The 16,918-nt window shown below is 51.0% G+C and overlaps 1 protein-coding gene across 2 annotated transcripts in view; it reads left to right on the top strand.

The window, feature by feature from the left end:
* The first annotated feature begins 1,319 nt into the window (after positions 1-1,319).
* The window catches only part of NBAS (NBAS subunit of NRZ tethering complex), a 286,332-nt gene continuing 270,733 nt past the window's right edge, over positions 1,320-16,918 (top strand). The window contains exons 1-3 of one of the 2 annotated variants that reach the window (XM_029058646.2): positions 1,320-1,478; positions 9,343-9,397; positions 16,009-16,045. In XM_029058646.2, coding sequence (XP_028914479.1) covers positions 1,365-1,478; positions 9,343-9,397; positions 16,009-16,045 — 206 coding nt within the window. In that variant the 5' untranslated portion in view covers positions 1,320-1,364. Of the gene's footprint in view, positions 1,485-9,342; positions 9,398-16,008; positions 16,046-16,918 lie in introns of both variants that reach the window. The other variant, XM_029058643.2, reaches the window with a different exon arrangement.

Below are 16,918 nucleotides of genomic sequence, written 5' to 3'. Positions count from 1 at the left end.
GAGCCTCACGTGGGACCACCTCATTCCCCTGTCTCTCCCCCACCGCTAAGAACAGTGTTCGGCCCATAGTAGGCGCTTAACAAGTACCAACATCATCCATAAATACCATTGGAATGAATGAATGAATGAATGAATGAATGAATGAATGAATGAATGAATGAATGACCGCCCCTCCCCGGGCCCTCGACACAGGCCCCGCCCCGCCGTCGCTGACACTGACCAATCAGCGCGGCCCCTCCCCCCCCGCGTGGTCCCGCCCCTCCGTCCCCGGGTCTGACCAATCACCGCCGCCCGTTCCCTCTCCGGCCCCGCCCACCCGCTCCGGCCCCCAGCCCTTCTCCCCTGTCCCTGCCCCCGCCCACCCGGCCCCCGCCCAACACCACAGGCCCCGCCCCTTAGCCGACTCTGACCAATCAGAGATGCCCCTCCCTCTCCGGCCCCGCCCCTGTCTGGTCCCGACCACTCATCGCTCCCTCTTCCTCTCCGGCCCCGCCCCCCGGCTCTCCCCGACCAATCATCGCTCCCCCCGCCCTCTCCGGCCCCCCTGGCTGTCCCTGCCAATCACGACTTCTCGTTCCTCCCCGTCTCCGCCCCCCGGCCGTCCCCGACCAATCACGGCTCCGCCTTCCCTCCCCGGCTCCGCCCCCCAGCTGTTCCCGACCAATCATCGCTCCCCCTTCCTCTCCGGCCCCGCCCCCCGGCCGTCCCCGACCAATCACGGCTCCGCCTTCCCTCCCCGGCTCCGCCCCCCGGTTGTCGCTGTCCAATCACCGCTCCCCTTCCTCTCCGGCCCCGCCCCCCGGCCGTCCCCGACCAATCACAGCTCCGTCTTCCCCCCGGGCCCCGCCCCCCGGCCGTCCCCGACCAATCACGGCTCCGCCTTCCCTCCCCGGCTCCGCCCCCCGGTTGTCGCTGTCCAATCACCGCTCCCCTTCCTCTCCGGCCCCGCCCCCCCGGCCGTCCCCGACCAATCACGGCTCCGCCTTCCCCCAGGGCCCCGCCCCCCGGCCGTCCCCGACCAATCACGGCTCCGCCTTCCCCCCGGGCCCCGCCCCCCAGCTGTCCCCGACCAATCATCGCTCCCCCTTCCTTTCCGGCCCCGCCCCCCGGCCGTCCCCGACCAATCACGACTCCGCCTTCCCTCCCGGGCCCCGCCCCCCGGCCGTCCCCGACCAATCACGACTCCGCCTTCCCTCCCGGGCCCCGCCCCCCGGCCGTCCCCGACCAATCACGACTCCGCCTTCCCTCCCGGGCCCCGCCCCCCGGCCGTCCCCGACCAACGAGCGCTGCCCCCGCGGGTTTGTCTCGTCGGGGCCTCCGTAGCGGGTGCGGACCGTGGTGCCCGGGCCCCCGCCGCCGCCAGCATGGCAGCCCCTCCCGCCGCGCCGGATTCGCACCCGGGTCCCGCCGTCCCGGCCCAGGACGAGACCATCCTCTACGACCTCCTCGTCCACGCCGACTGGCCGCCCGACAGCGAGGTGCAGGTCAGCCCCGACCCCGGCGCCTCCCCTGCAGCGGGACCTTGGCGTTTGTGAAGCGTTTACTATGTGCGCGGCACTGTGCTGAGCGCTGCGTCATCATCATCATCATCATAATAATAATAACAATAATGTTGGTATTTGTTAAGGGTTTACTATGTGCGCGGCACTGTGCTGAGCGCTGCATAATAATAATAATAATAATAACAATAATGTTGGTATTTGTTAAGGGTTTACTATGTGCGCGGCACTGTGCTGAGCGCTGCATAATAATAATAATAATAATGTTGGTATTTGTTAAGCGTCTACTATGTGCACAGCATCATCATCATCATCATCATAATGTTGGTGTTTGTTAAGGATAATAATAATAATCACGTTGGCTTTTGTTAAGCGTTTACCAAGTGCACGGCACTGTGCTAGGCGCTGGATGAGCATCATCATAATCAAATTGGTATTTGTTAAGCGTTTACTATGTGCGCGGCACTGTGCTAAGCGCTGGATAATCATCATCATCATCATCATGATAATGTTGGCATTTGTTAAGCGTTTGCTAGGTGCACAGCACTGTGCTAAGCGCGGCATAATAATCATCATAATGTTGGTATTTGTTAAGCGTTTACTATGTGCACAGCACTGTGTTAAGCGCTGCATAATAATAATGATAATAATAACCATAACAAATAATGTTGGCATTTGTTAAGCGTTTGCTCGGTGCACAGCACTGTGCTAAGCGCTGGATGATCATCGTCATAATAAAGTTGGTACTTGTTAAGCGTTTACCATGTGCACAGCACTGTGCTAAACACTGGCTAATAATAATAATAATAATAATGGTAATAATGTTGGTGATTGTTAAGCGCTTTCTCTGTGCCGAGCGCTGTTCTAAGCGCTGGGGGAGAGACGGGCATCAGCTTGTCCCACGTGAGGCTCCCGGTCTTCACCCCCATTCTCCGGATGAGGCCACTGAGGCCCAGAGACGTGAAGTGACTTGCCCAAGGTCACCCAGCTGACAAGCGGCAGAGCCGGGCTTCGAACCCATGACCGCAGACTCCCCAGCCGGGGCTCTTGCAGCCGAGCCACGCTGCTTCTCTAGACTGTGAGCCCCTCGATGGGCAGGGGCCGTCTCTATCTGTCACTCGATTGTCCATCCCAAGCGCTTAGTACGGCGCCCCGCACATAGTAAGCGCTCCATTTGCCTGCCAACTTCTTTTGTTTTCTGTCTCCCCCCCCTTCTAGCCTGTGAGCCCGTCGTCGGGCAGGGCTGGCCTCCACCTGTTGCCAGATTCTACTTTCCAAGCGCTCAGTACAGTGCTCAGCACGTAGTCAGCACCCCCTTTGCCCGTCTACTTATGTTTTGTTTATGTATGGGAAGCAGCGCGGCTCAGTGGAAAGGGCCTGGGCTTCGGAGTCAGAGGTCATGAGTTCGACTCCCGGCTCTGCCACTGGTCACTTCTCTGGGCCTCAGTTCCCTCATCTGGAAAATGGGGATTAACCGGGAGCCTCACGTGGGACGACCTGATGACCCTGTGTCTACCCCAGCGCTTAGAACGGTGCTCGGCACAGAGTAAGCGCTTAACAAACAAATACCGACATTAATTTCGTCGTCCGTCTCCCCCCCCCCCGTGTAGACTGTGAGCCCGTTGGCAGGTACGGATGGTCTCCGTCTTGGCCGAATTTTACCCTCCAAGCGCTTAGTACAGTGCCCTGCGCGTAGTAAGCGCCCCGTTTGCCCGCCTCCTTGTTTTGTTTCATGTCTGTCTTCCCCCCATCAGGACTGTGAGCCCGTCGTTGGGCAGAGATTGCCTTCACCTGCTGCCCGATTGTCCGTTCCGAGCGCTTAGCACAGTGCTCTGCACATAGTGAGCGCTCAATTTGCCTGTCTGCTTCTTTTGTTTCGCTGTCCTCCTCCCCCTATCTACACAGTGACCCCCTTGCCGGGCACGGACGGTCTCTCTTTATTGCCGTATTGTCCTCTTCCGAGCGCTTAGTACAGTGCCCTGCACATAGTAAGCGCCCCGTTTGCCCGTCTACCTGTTTCGCTTTGCCGTCTGTCTCCCCCGTTTAGCCTGTGAGCCCCTTGTCGGGCAGGGATCGTCTCTCTCTGTTGCCCGATCGTCCATTCCAAGCGTTTAATACAGTGCTCTGCACACGGGGAGCGCTCAATAAATAGCATCGGTGGGATGAATGAATGACGTGGCCTCCTGGCCCCCCGCACTGCCCCCGCTCACCCCGCAGCCCCCACGGAACTGGAGAAGCCACGTGGCCTAAGGGAGAGAGCCCGGGCCTGCCGGTCGGAAGGTCCCGGGTTCTAATCCCGCCCCTGCCACTTTGCTCTGTGACCCTGGGCAAGTCCCTTCTCTGACCTTCAGTCCCCGCATCTGTAGAATGGGGAGGGAGACGGTGAGCCCCACGTGCGACAGCCTGCTCACCTTGCATCTCCCCCAGCGCTTAGAACGGCGCTTGGCATTCATCCAGTAGTACTTATTGAGCGCTTACTATGTGCGGAGCACTGTATTATGCGCTTGGAATGGACGATTCGGCAACAGGTAGAGACAGTCCCTGCCTAACGACGGGCTCACAGTCTAATCGGGGGAGACAGACGGCAGAGCAGAACAGAAGGAAACAAAATAAGACAACATTATCAAGATCAATAGAATCAAGGGGGTGTACACCTCATTGACAAAATAAATAGGGTAATAAATAATATATGCAAATAAGCACAGTGCTGAGGGGAGGGGAAGGGGGAAGAGCAGAGGGAGGAAAGGGGGGGCTCAGTGTGGGAAGGCCTCTTGGAGGAGGTGAGTTTTAAGTAGGGTTTTGAAGAGGGAAAGAGAATCAGTTTGGCGGAGGTGAGGAGGGAGGGCGTTCCAGGACCGCGGGAGGACGTGACCCAGGGGTCGACGGCGGGATAGGCGAGACCGAGGGACGGCGAGGAGGTGGGCGGCAGAGGAGCGGAGCGTGCGGGGTGGGCGGTAGAAAGAGAGAAGGGAGGAGAGGTAGGAAGGGGCAAGGTGATGGAGAGCCTTGAAGCCTAGAGTGAGGAGTTTTTGTTTGGAGCGGAGGTCGATAGGCAACCACTGGAGTTGTTTAAGAAGGGGAGTGACATGTCCAGATCGTTTCTGCAGGAAGATGAGCGGGCAGCGGAGTGAAGAATAGACCGGAGCGGGGCGAGAGAGGAGGAAGGGAGGTCAGAGAGAAGGCTGACACAGTAGTCTAGCCGGGATATAACGAGAGCCCGTAATAGTAAGGTAGCCGTTTGGGTGGAGAGGAAAGGGCGGATCTTGGCGATATTGTAGAGGTGAAACCGGCAGGTATTGGTAACGGATAGGATGTGTGGGGTGAACGAGAGGGACGAGTCAAGGATGACACCGAGATTGCGGGCCTGCGGGACGGGAAGGATGGTCGTGCCATCCACGGTGATGGAGAAGTCTGGGAGCGGACCGGGCTTGGGAGGGAAGATGAGGAGCTCAGTCTTGCTCATGTCGAGTTTTAGGTGGCGGGCCGACATCCAGGTGGAGACGTCCCGGAGGCGGGAGGAGATGCGAGCCTGAAGGGAGGGAGAGAGGACGGGGGCGGAGATGTAGATCTGCGTGTCATCTGCGTAGAGATGGTAGTCAAAGCCGTGAGAGCGGATGAGTTCACCGAGGGAGTGAGTGTAAATGGAGAACAGAAGAGGGCCAAGAACTGACCCTTGAGGAACTCCAACAGTTAAAGGATGGGAGGGGGAGGAGGCTCCAGCGAAGGGGACCGAGAATGATCGGCCAGAGAGGTAAGAGGAGAACCAGGAGAGGACAGAGTCCGTGAAGCCAAGGTGAGATGAGGTATGGAGGAGGAGGGGATGGTCGACAGTGTCAAAGGCAGCAGAGAGGTCAAAGAGGATCAGAATGGAGTAGGAGCCATTGGATTTGGCAAGAAGGAGGTCACGGGTGACCTTAGAGAGAGCAGTCTCGGTAGAGTGGAGGGGACGGAAGCCAGATTGGAGGGGGTCTAGGAGAGAATGGGAGTTAAGGAATTCTAGGCATCGATCGTAGACGACTCGTTCTAAGATTTTGGAAAGGAAGGGTAGTAGGGAGATAGGACGATAACTGGAGGGGGAAGTGGGGTCGAGAGCGGGTTTTTTTAGGATGGGGGAGACGTGGGCGTGTTTGAAGGCAGAGGGGAAGGAGCCCTTGGAGATCGAGTGGTTAAAAATAGAAGTTAAGGAAGGGAGGAGGGCAGGGGCGATGGTTTTAAGAAGGTGAGAGGGAATGGGGTCCGAGGCGCAGGTGGAGGGGGTGGCACTTGCGAGGAGGGAGGAGATCTCCTCTGAGGATACTGCAGGGAAGGATGGGAAAGTAGGGGAGGGGTTGTTGAGGGGGAGGGGAGAGGCGGAGGGGTGACTTTGGGGAGCTCAGACCTGACTCAGACCTGAACATAGCAAGCGCTTAACCAATACCATCAAAAAAACCCAAAATAGGCCCCGCAACCCCCGACAGCCCCAATACGTGACGGCCTTCACTGGGCGTTTACCGCCTGCCAACCCCTGCGTTCGGCCCTGGAAGGACCGTATCGCAACAGGTGGTAGACACCTGACCCGTCCACAGGCTAGAGGGGTAATCACAGCTGGAAATCATTGGCAGACGGGAGAAAGGGCAAGAGCGAAAGCATAATAATAATGATGATGGTATTTCTTAAGCACTTACTGTGTGCCCAGGATGGTTCTAAGCGCTGGAGTAGATACAAGGTAATCAGGTTGTCTCCCGTGGGGCTCCCAGTTTTCATCCCCATTTTACAGATGAGGTCACTGAGACACAGAAGTGAAGTGACTGGCCCAAAGTCACCCAGCAGACAAGTGGCGGGGCCGGGATTAGAACCCACGACTGATGACTCCCAAGCCCGGGCTCTTTTCCACTAAGCCACACTGCTCCTCATAAAGGCACTCAGGACACCGTGGGGTGAAGACGGGGTGAGCGGCAAAGGCCGAATAGATGATGATGGGGAGGGGAGGGCGCGTAGGATGGGGGGCGGTTAGGAGGTAGTCAGGGAAGACCTCTTGGAGGTGGGAGGATTTTGTAGGGCGTGGAAGCTGGGGGGATTGGGAGGCTGTCAGATATGAAGGGGGACAGAGTTCCGGGGGGGGAAAAGAGGTGGGAAGTGGGAAAAGCCAATGAGAAATTTCCAGTTTTCTCAAAAGAAGTGAACGGGCTTCTTCAGAAGAGATTAGTGTAAAATGACAGAAACAACTTAGAAAAATAAGAAGTAGAAATTTAGAGGAATTTGGACGGGGAAATTGGAGAAAGATAGGACAGAGATCCATCTGATTATATGATGCAAGTTGTCGTTTCCTTAGAGAGAGGTATTTCACAGTGCAAATAAAGTTGTGGAAATTTGAAGGGAAGAAACTAAACAATAGTTACGGTATCTGTTGAGCGCTTACTATGTGCCCAGCACGGTTCTAAGCGCTGAGGTAGATGTAGGGTCATCAGGTTGTCCCACGGGGGGCTCACGGTCTTCATCCCCATTTTACAGATGAGGGAACCGAGGCCCAGAGAAGTGACTTGCCCAGAGGCACACGGCTGACAAGTGGCGGAGCCGGGATTATTCATTCAATAGTATTCACTGAGCGCTTACTATGTGCAGAGCACTCTACTAAGCGCTTGGAGTGGACAAATCAGTTACAGATAGAGACAGTCCCTGCCGTTTGACGGGCTCACCGTCTAATCGGGGGAGACGGACAGACAAGAACAATGGCAATAAATAGGATCAAGGGGAAGAACAATAGCAAATAAATAGAATCAGGGTGAGGTACGTCTCATTAGCAAAATAAATGGGGGAATGAAGATATATAGAGGGATTAGAACTCCCAACCTCCGACTCCCAGGCCGTTGCTCTTTCCACCAGGCCACGCTGCTTCTCTGGCAAGGAGGGGTTGGGCACGGGGAGGGCGGGGAGGCGGACAAGACCGTGGCACCTGGAGCAGTTCCGTGGTCGAGGACGAAGAGCTTGGGTTGGCGGGGCGCTTGGAAATCGAGGAGGTGAAGGTAGGAGGGGCAGAGCTCATCGGGTGCCTTAAATCCAGCGGCGAAGGATTTTTGTTTCGGAGGCTTGCGAGGAGGTGGGAGACCTGGATCGAATGGTTTTGGTAGCAGATGATAAGGGCAGCAGAGCGAAGCGTGGAGCGAAGAGGGGAGAGGCCGGAGGCGGGGAGGTCGGGAAGGAGGCCCGTGCAGTGGGCAGGGTTGGATCAGCGTAATAGCGGTGCTACCAAATCGTCTGATTTCAGGGTCGTGGAACGGGTAGGTAAGGTCAGGGCTCAAGAAGCAGCGTGGCTCAGTGGAAAGAGCCCGGGCTTAGGAGTCAGAGGTCATGGGTTCGAATCCAGGCTCTGCCACTTGCCAGCTGTGTGACCGTGGGCCAGTCACTTAGCTTCTCTGTGCCTCAGTTCCCTCCTTGGTAAAATGGGGATGAAGACTGTGAGCCTCACGTGGGACAAGCGGATTCCCCCTTCTCTCCCCCAGTGCTTAGAACAGTGCACATAGTAAGCGCTTAACAAATACCAACATTATTATTACATTATTATCAAGTCAGAATCAGGACTTAGTTAGGGATGGGTTGTGTCGTATCAGAAATGACATTCAAGTATCTAATCCTCTACACCGTAAGCTTCTTGTGCTTTGAACAGTGTTCCACACACAGAAGGCGCTCATTAAATACGATGGAATGAAGTAAGCACTCAACTGCCACTGATTGATTGGTTAAAGGAAGAGTTTTGCAATAAATTGCCCGGCCAACCTTTGCTCAGCTGTGGGTCACCAGGGTTTTCATCCACACCGTCATTAGTCATTGTCCTCTTCCCACTTCTCTGATTTCCTCTATAAAAGTCACAGCTTTTTTCAGCAATTTCATTTTTGATTCAGGTTAATCTTTAATACTTTTCTCATACTGTGCTCTTGAAATGTTTTCCCATTATTGATTTCCTGGATATTTATTTAGCTCTCTGAGAGTGAGACTTCTTCAAAGTATAGCTCCTGGTTTTGTATGCTTTACAATCCAAAAAGAGAAACATATATATATGTATACATATATATATTCACGTATACATGCATATATACATACACGTGTGTATGTATATATACGTGTATTTATATATATATGTGTATATATATATATATATATACAACCACACACACACACACACACACACACACAGGTAGGGAAGACTGAATTCCTCCCTCTTTTTCTCCCACTTGATTAGGGGACTAGGGTACGTTTTCTCGAAGTATTTGTTTTGAGGAAACTATAGTAAGGGAGAAGGGATGTGGATTTTCCTTTACTCATGGCATAATTAAAAAGGAGACATGAAAATTAGTAAGAAGCAATGCAATTGATGGAGATGAATGAAGGCTGTGGGAGAGGATGGCTAGGGTAAATTTTTATTCACTGGAAATCTGATGGGACACTTAGGAGGGGAAAAGAGGGATTGTATAAAATAGGCATTAGTGTTTGAATTCACTCAAGGGTAGAGAGGTGGGAAGTGGGAAAAGCCAATGAGAAATTTCCAGTTTTCTCGAAAGAAGTGAGCGTGCTTTTTCAGAAGAGATTAGTGTAAAATGACTGAGACAACTTAGAGAAATAAGAAGTAGAAATTTAGAGGAATTTGGATGGGGAAATTGGAGAAAGGTAGGACAGAGATAAATCTGATTATATGATGCAAGTTGCCGTTTCCTTAGAGAGCAGTATTTCACAGTGCAAATAAAGCTGTGGAAATTGAAGGCAAGAAACTAAAATGCTTGTATAATTTATTGAAAGGAACTAACGAATGTGTGAATTTTGCCACAATTCAAATATTTTACACTGTATGTTGTTTATATTTTACTTACAGCCTCGAGGCAACAGAAAACATGGGGCTTCCTTGCTCATCACCAAAGCAATTACAGGTAAATACAGCTTTTCTCTATTGGTGCTTATTTCTCTTGTGTAGAATTTACATGTGTAAATTATAAACAATCTTGTATTCCTCTGCTCATTCTAATGACCGCAGTCAATCGAACAAGTGTAGCGATTTTTGTGTTTGAAAAGCAGGTTAGGATTATTATTGGTATTATTAGTATTACCAGTATTATTGTTGTTACGTTTGTTAAGGGCTTACTGTTGATCCAGCCCTGTTCTGGGTAGATAAAAGTGAATCAGTTTGGACAAAGTCCCTGTCCCACCTGGGGCTCACAGTCTGTGCGGGAAGGAGAACAGATTTTGGATCCCCATTTTAAAGATGGGAAAAGAAGAAAACACGGAGAAGCCAAGTGACATGCCTGCCCAATGTCGCACAGCAGGCAGCTGGCAAAGCCACGATTAGAAACCGGGTCCGGGATTAGAACGAGGTCGTGCTTCTTCCCTCTTTTTACGTTAATCTAGAGTGTCCAGCGTCGAGGAGAGGCGAGGACTTTGAAGCGTGGGGAGTCAGAGCCTTCCAGAGTTTATGCTGCGAGCTACCTTTGCGGTAGACACAGAGTCCTTGGGGGGTTTCAAAGGAAGCTCCTCCTCTGTGTAGCGAAGCACTTTCAATATACTACAGACACATTCACCGCGGACATTGCGTCCCAGCTAGGTAGGGATTTACTGGAAGAGACAGGAATCCTGTATAGGAACTTGGAGTGGAGGCGATGTAATGTATAATAATAATCATTTTGGTAACTCTTAAGGGTTTACTGTGTGCCCAGCCCCGGGACACAACCAGGTCGGACACAGCCCCGGTCCCACATGGGGCTCACAGTCTAAGAAGGAGGGGGTTAAGATATTTTTAATCACCGTTTTATGGTTGAGGAAAGTGATTGAGGGCGATTAAGTGACTCCCCCAGGGTCACCCAGCGGAGCAGAGTGGAGATTAGAACTTGTTCCTCTGACTCCCAGGCCTGAGCTCTCTCCTCTAGGCCATGCTGGCTTCTCTAATATCCTCCCCGCTTGACTGAACCTGTGAGGAGGCAGAAGAGATGCGTGGTTGGGGGAACGCCCCACACCTTCATCGAGGGCTGACAGTAGCCCATGAGTTGTCCAGTAATGGTTTGGAACGGGAGTTGCCAGCCGTCCGCATGTAGAATTTCCACTGTTATTGCCGAGGTCTTTGAGGCAGAGGAACGAAGGGTGTAGTGACAAGAAAGTTATTGCCATTGTTCTCGTCTGTCCGTCTCCCCCGATTAGACCGTAAGCCCGTCAAACGGCAGGGACTGTCTCTATCTGTTGCCGACTTGTTCATTCCAAGCGCTTAGTACAGTGCTCTGCACATAGCGCTCAATAAATACTATTGAATGAATGAATGAAAGTTGGGGTGGCTATTTAAAACTGGGCTCCTGGTGTCCAAGACGGCAGCTTAGCTAAACACTCAGCTTTGCGTTTAGTGATAGTGGGCTCCTCAGGCCCCCTGCAATAGAAACAGCGTGGCTCAGGGGAAAGAGCATGAACTTTGGAGTCCGAGGTCATGGATTCGAATCCCGGCTCTGCCACTCGTCAGCTGTGTGACTGTGGGCAAGTCACTTCACTTCTCTGGGCCTCAGTTCCCTCATCTGGAAAATGGGGATGAAGACTGTGAGCCCCACGTGGGACAACCTGATTCCCCTGAGTCTACCCCAGCGCTTAGAACAGTGCTCGGCACAGAGTAAGCGCTTAACAAATACCAACATTATTATTACTTAATATCATCTGATAAATGGCCAATTAGTCAATGGCATATAATAATGATTTTTTTCAAGTGCTTACTATATGCTGAGCTCTGTACTAAGCACCGGGGTGGATTCAAGCAAATCGGGTTGGACACAGTCCCTGTCCCACGACTCAGTCCTCATTTTACAGATGAGGTAACTGAGGCCCAGAGAAGTGAAGTGATCAATCTAAGATCACACAGCAGACAAGTGGTGGATCCAGGATTAGAACCCATGACCTTCTGACTCCCAGGTCCGTGCTCTATCCACTACACCATACTGTTTCTCCACTAAGCACAATAATGAGTGTTTACTATCTGTGGAGGCCCGTACTAAGTGTTTGGAAGACACGTTCCCTGCCCATCAATGAGCCTTTCGTCTTGCCAGGAGGACAAACATTAATAGAGAGAAACCATTTATAGTATTTATAGATTTGTACCTAAGTGCTGTGGGGTTGAGATTGGAGCGAATACCAAAAGCCCATAAGTCACAGAAAATAATAATAATAATGGTTGGTATTTGTTAAGCGCTTACTAGGTGCAGAGCACTGTTCTAAAAGCTGGGGTGAATACGGGGTAATCAGGTTGTCCCATGTGAGGCTCACAGTCTTAGTCCCCATTTTACAGATGAGGTAACTGAGGCACAGAGAAGTGAAGTGACTTGCCCACAGTCACACAGCTGACAAGTAGCAGAGCCGGAATTCGAACCCACCACCTCTGACTCCCAAGCCCATGCTCTTTCCACCGAGCCACGCTGCTTTTCAACAGATCCAAGTGCAGAGATGATACCGAAGGAGAGAGGGAGCCGGGGAAAAGAGGGCTGAATCGGAAAGGCCTCTTGGAGGAGATGTGACCTAAATAAGGCTTAAGTAAAGGCCCTAGGAAAGAAGTGAGTCTTGGACAGTTTTCTAAAATCCAGTCAAGTTGGCCTGCATTAATTATAGCCATCGGGGAAATCAACTGCAGAGATCTAGCCGTTAACGTGAAATTTGCACTCTTTCCAGTTCCTCTGGGTTGTAATCCAAAAGGTTTTGACAGGGAGGAGACTGCTAATCCCACTTGCTCTCAAAGGTCCTCTGAGGCTGGATCTGTTTAGAGTTTCATAGGTCAAACTCAACATCTGAAATCCCATTTGGTGTTTTTTTAGTATTTTGTGATCAGATGGAGTTTCCGGTTAAGAACGACGGATGCCCGTGCCTGCAACCCTGTCCCTTGGTACCTTATCAGAACGCTTGCCCCTTTCCTTCTCCCCTTCCCTGACCACCGTCTTCAGCTGTTCAGTCTCTCCTAATGGTCTCTTTCCCACTGCTTTCAAACATGGTCAGTCATTTAGCCATCTTTATAGATCGCTCACTTTGTGCAGAGCACTGTACTAAGTGCTTGAGAGAGTACAGTATAACAATGAACAGACGTTCTCTGCCCATTACGAGCTTCTAGTCTAGCGGAGAAGGCAGACAATATAAATCAATAAATTACAGTTTTATGCATAAGTGCTGTGGGGCTGGAAGGGGGCAGGTCTCCCCTATTCTAAAAAGACCTTGACCCCAAAGCTCCCTCCGGTTATCGCCCCGTCTCTCTCCAACACTTCCTCTCCAAACTCCTTGAGCGAGTCGTCTGTGTCTGCTGCTTCCATTTCCTCTCCTCCAGCTCTGTCCTTGACCCCCTCCAATCTGGCTTCTGCCCCATCTACTCCACTGAAACTACCCTGTCAAAGGTCACCCAGTGATGCTCTTGCCAAATCCAGAGGCTTCTACTCCATCCTAATCCTTCTGGGCTCCTCAGCTGCCTCTGTCCCGGTGGTCACCCCCTTCTCCTGGAAACGTTATCCAACCTTGGCATCGCGGACGCTGCCCTCTTCCGATTCTCCTCCTGTCTCTCCGGACGCTTATTCTTCGTCTCTTTCACGGGCTCCTCCCTGCCTCCCGTCCTCTATCTGTGGGAGTCCTTCAAGGTTCAGTTCTGGGTCCCCTTCTGTTCTCCACGTGCACCCACTCCCTCGGAGAACTCAGTCGCTTCCGTGGCTTCAGCTTGCATCTCTGTGCGGATGATTCCCAAATCTGCGTCTCCAGCCCTGATCTTTCTTCTTCTCTGTGGTCTCCCGCCTTCAGAACATCTCTACCTGGATGTTCGTCTGGCACCTCAAACTTAACGTGCCCAAAACAGAACTCCTCACAACCCTATCTAAAACCCTGTCCTCCTCCCGACTTTCCTATCACCAAAGACACCACCACCATCCTCCCTGTCTCACAAGCCCATAACCTTGGTGTTAATGCATGACTCCACTCTCTCATTCAAGCGCCTTATTCAATCTCTCACCAAACCCTGTCGATTCAGCCTTCACAGCATCCATAAAATCCACCCTTTTCCCTCCATGCAAACTGTTACCACGTTAACTGAAGCCCTTATCATATCTCGCCTTGATTACTGCAGCGGCTTCCTTGCTTCCCTCCCCGCCTCCTGTTTCTCCCCACTTTAGACCATACTTCACTCTGCGGCCCAGATTCATTCGTCTATAAAACCGTTCAGTCCACGTTTTCCCCCCTCCTCAAGAACCTCCTGTAGATGGGCAACCCATCTACCCCTGCCTCAGATAGACACTCCTTACCATTGGCCTTAACACATTCACTCACCTCTCCCTGTCCTAACTTACCTCTGTGATTTCCTACTTCAACCCAGCCCACACACTTCACTTCCCTAATGCCAACTTAGTGTACCTTGATCTCGTCTATCTCGCCGCCTACCTCTCACCTGCATCTTTCCTCTGGCCGGCGGCTCCCTCCCCCTTCATTCAATATTCAATAGTATTTATTGAGCGCTTACTGTGTGCGGAGCACTGTACTAAGCGCTTGGAATGTACAATTCAGCAACAGATTAGAGACAGTCCCTGCCCATTGACGGGTTTACAGGCTAATGGGGGGAGACAGACGGACAAAAGCAAGACAACTTAATCACGATAAGTAGAATCAAGGGGATGTACACCTCATTAACAAAATAAATAGGGTAATAAAAAATACAAATGAGCACAGTGCTGAGGGGAGGGGAAGGGAGAGGGGGCGAACAGACAAAGTTCCCACCTTCAAAGCCGTATGACAATCATACCTCCTCCAAGAGGCCTTCCCTGACCAAGCCCTCATTGCCTCTTCTCCCATTCCCTTCTGCATCACCCTTGCACTTTATTCACCTCATCCTCAGCCCCACAGCACTTCTGTACATATCCATAATTTTTTTCTATTAATGTCTGTCCCCCCTCTCGACTGTAGGCTCCTTGGGAATGGGGAATATGGCTAACGACTCTGTTATTTAATAATAATGATGATGGTATTTAAGTGCTTACCATGTGTGAAGCAGTGTTCTAAGCGCTGGGGTTGATACAGGGTAATCAGGTTGTCCCACGTGGGGCTCACAGTCTTAATCCCCATTTTACGGATGAGGTAACTGAGGCACAGAGAGGTTAAGTGACTTGCCCCAAATCACACAGCTGGTAAGCGGTGGAGCCGGGATTAGAATCCACAACCTCTGACTACCCAAGCCCGGGCTCTTTCCCCTAGGTCATACTGCTTCTCAAGTCCTTGTACTCTCCCAAGTGTGAAGTACGGTACTCTCCTCTCAGTAGGCGAGTAGGCGAAGATTCCTGGGAAAGAGGTTGTTTTCCACGCCGGGCCCGTTTACGACCAACGTGACGCCGATGCACTGTGACCCGCAAGGTAGTTGCCTTGATAGCAGCCATGGTCTTTGCCGCCCACGTCATCGAGCCGTATTTCCTCCCCTCTAGACTGCCAGGTCTGATTATTGTATTGTACTCACCCGAGAACTTAGTGCAGTGCTCTGCACACAGTAAGTGCTCAATAAATACGATTGAATGAGCGAATGAGTTTCAGAATTCCTCCTGAACCCTTCCACCGCACAGACCGACTAGATGGTTTTTCAGTCACATCCCTTCATTCATTCAATAGTATTTATTGAGCGCTTACGATGTGCAGAGCACTGTACTAAGCGGTTGGAATGTACAATTCACCACTGATGCTGTTGTTCCAATCCTGCCCTCCGGGACTAGACTCAGATCGCCTCATTCTTAAAGCAGTGATTATTCCACTCATCCGAAAGCAGGGCTTATGGCATAAAATAATACTAGATAGTTAATAATAATCATTTATTTAAGCTGATAATATAGACAGTGAGCCCTACGTGGGACAGGGACTGTACCCAACCTGATTATTATGTATCTACTCCAGTGCTGGGCATGTAAGCGCGCAATAAATACCCTAACAGTAATTTGTCTTTCCTTATTGGCTTTTTTTAAGTAATAATAATAATAATGATGATGGCATTTGTTAAGCGCTTACTGTGTGCAAAGCACTGTTCCAGGCGCTGGAGAGGATACAAGGTGATCGGCTTGTCCCCCGTGGGGTTCACAGTCCTAATGCCCATTTTACAGTTGAGGTAGCTGAGGCACCAAGAAGTTAAGTGACTTGCCCAAAGTCACGCAGCTGACAAGCGGCGGAGCTGGGATTTGAACCCATGACCTCTGACTCCCCAGCCCGGGCTCTTTCCACTGAGCCACGCTGAAAAGCTATCAGGCCATTTCTGAGGCTATTTAATTATGTCCAGCTTTTCCTTACCCTGCAGTGGTTGCTACTCCTGCTGCACTCAGAATATGTGCTTGGCATTTTAAGTTCAATTACTTTCATGTTTTAAATGAACTGTATTCTATTATACCATTGCTAAGATTGAGTTCTTAGCTAAGGAATTTCATTTTATGAAGGTATTGGTAAATAACCTTGTGGAAGATAATTCTCAAGTTAGTGTTTTTAAATGAATGCTTGCAGCTGCTGTTTAACCTTTTCTTTTTTATTATAGGTCCGTTATTATTTGTGCGTCAATATATCTGGTACAGGTAAGTTTCTAGTTCTTGGAAACAGCAAATATTTCAAAATTTCGCTCTCTTCAGTTGCACAGCGAAAAAATAATATTTTATTCTTAACCACTAGGAAAGTGAGTTTTCTCAATTACTTTTAGGCTTCATGTGGAGTCTTGTAATTCAGAAAAAAAACAGTGCCGTCATTGACTGGATTTATTAGGAGAAAATGCTATCTACTCCCCTTACATGGGAACGTGAAAGTCTTGTATTTTCTCTTCCTGGTCTCTTCAGGGTGTAATTTTTATTTAACGGGTTAGAGTGAACTTTGAGTGTGACTCAAGGCCAGGAAAATGGCCTTATCTTTAAGGACTGGAGACAGATGTTGCCACAGTGCTGGCAGAACTGTATTCCCTATGACCGGAGCCTTTGGTTTTTGTCACAAGAAAATCCCTACCCCTCAGTTTAAGACATTTTGCTTATGAATCAAGTAACACTTGAGGCTATTTTTCTAAAAAAAGACATTCAGTTCACATCTCTCCCCACTCCTCAGGAACCTCCAGTGATTGCCCATTCCCCTCCACATCAAATAGGCCTTCCAAGAGGCCTTTCCCAGTTAAGTCCTCTTTACCCCGACTCCCTCGCCCATCCGCGTCACCTGTACACTTAGGGGAAGCAGCGTGGCTCAGTGGAAAGAACCTGGGCTTGGGACTCAGAGGTCATGGGTTTGAATCCCAGCTCTACCATTGTCAGCTGTGTGACTGTGGGCAAGTCACTTCACTTCTCGGTGCCTCAGTTACCTCATCTGTAAAATGGGGATTAACTGTGAGCCTCACGTGGGACAACCTGATTGCTCTGTATCTCCCCCAGCGCTTAGAACAGTGCTCTGCACATAGTAAGCGCTTAACAAAT

Source organism: Ornithorhynchus anatinus, chromosome 1, assembly GCF_004115215.2.
Source record: "Ornithorhynchus anatinus isolate Pmale09 chromosome 1, mOrnAna1.pri.v4, whole genome shotgun sequence".
NCBI classification, from domain to species: Eukaryota; Metazoa; Chordata; class Mammalia; order Monotremata; family Ornithorhynchidae; genus Ornithorhynchus; species Ornithorhynchus anatinus.
Note: the sequence above shows the minus strand (reverse complement) of the source record. Positions and strands in the feature narration are given on the sequence as shown.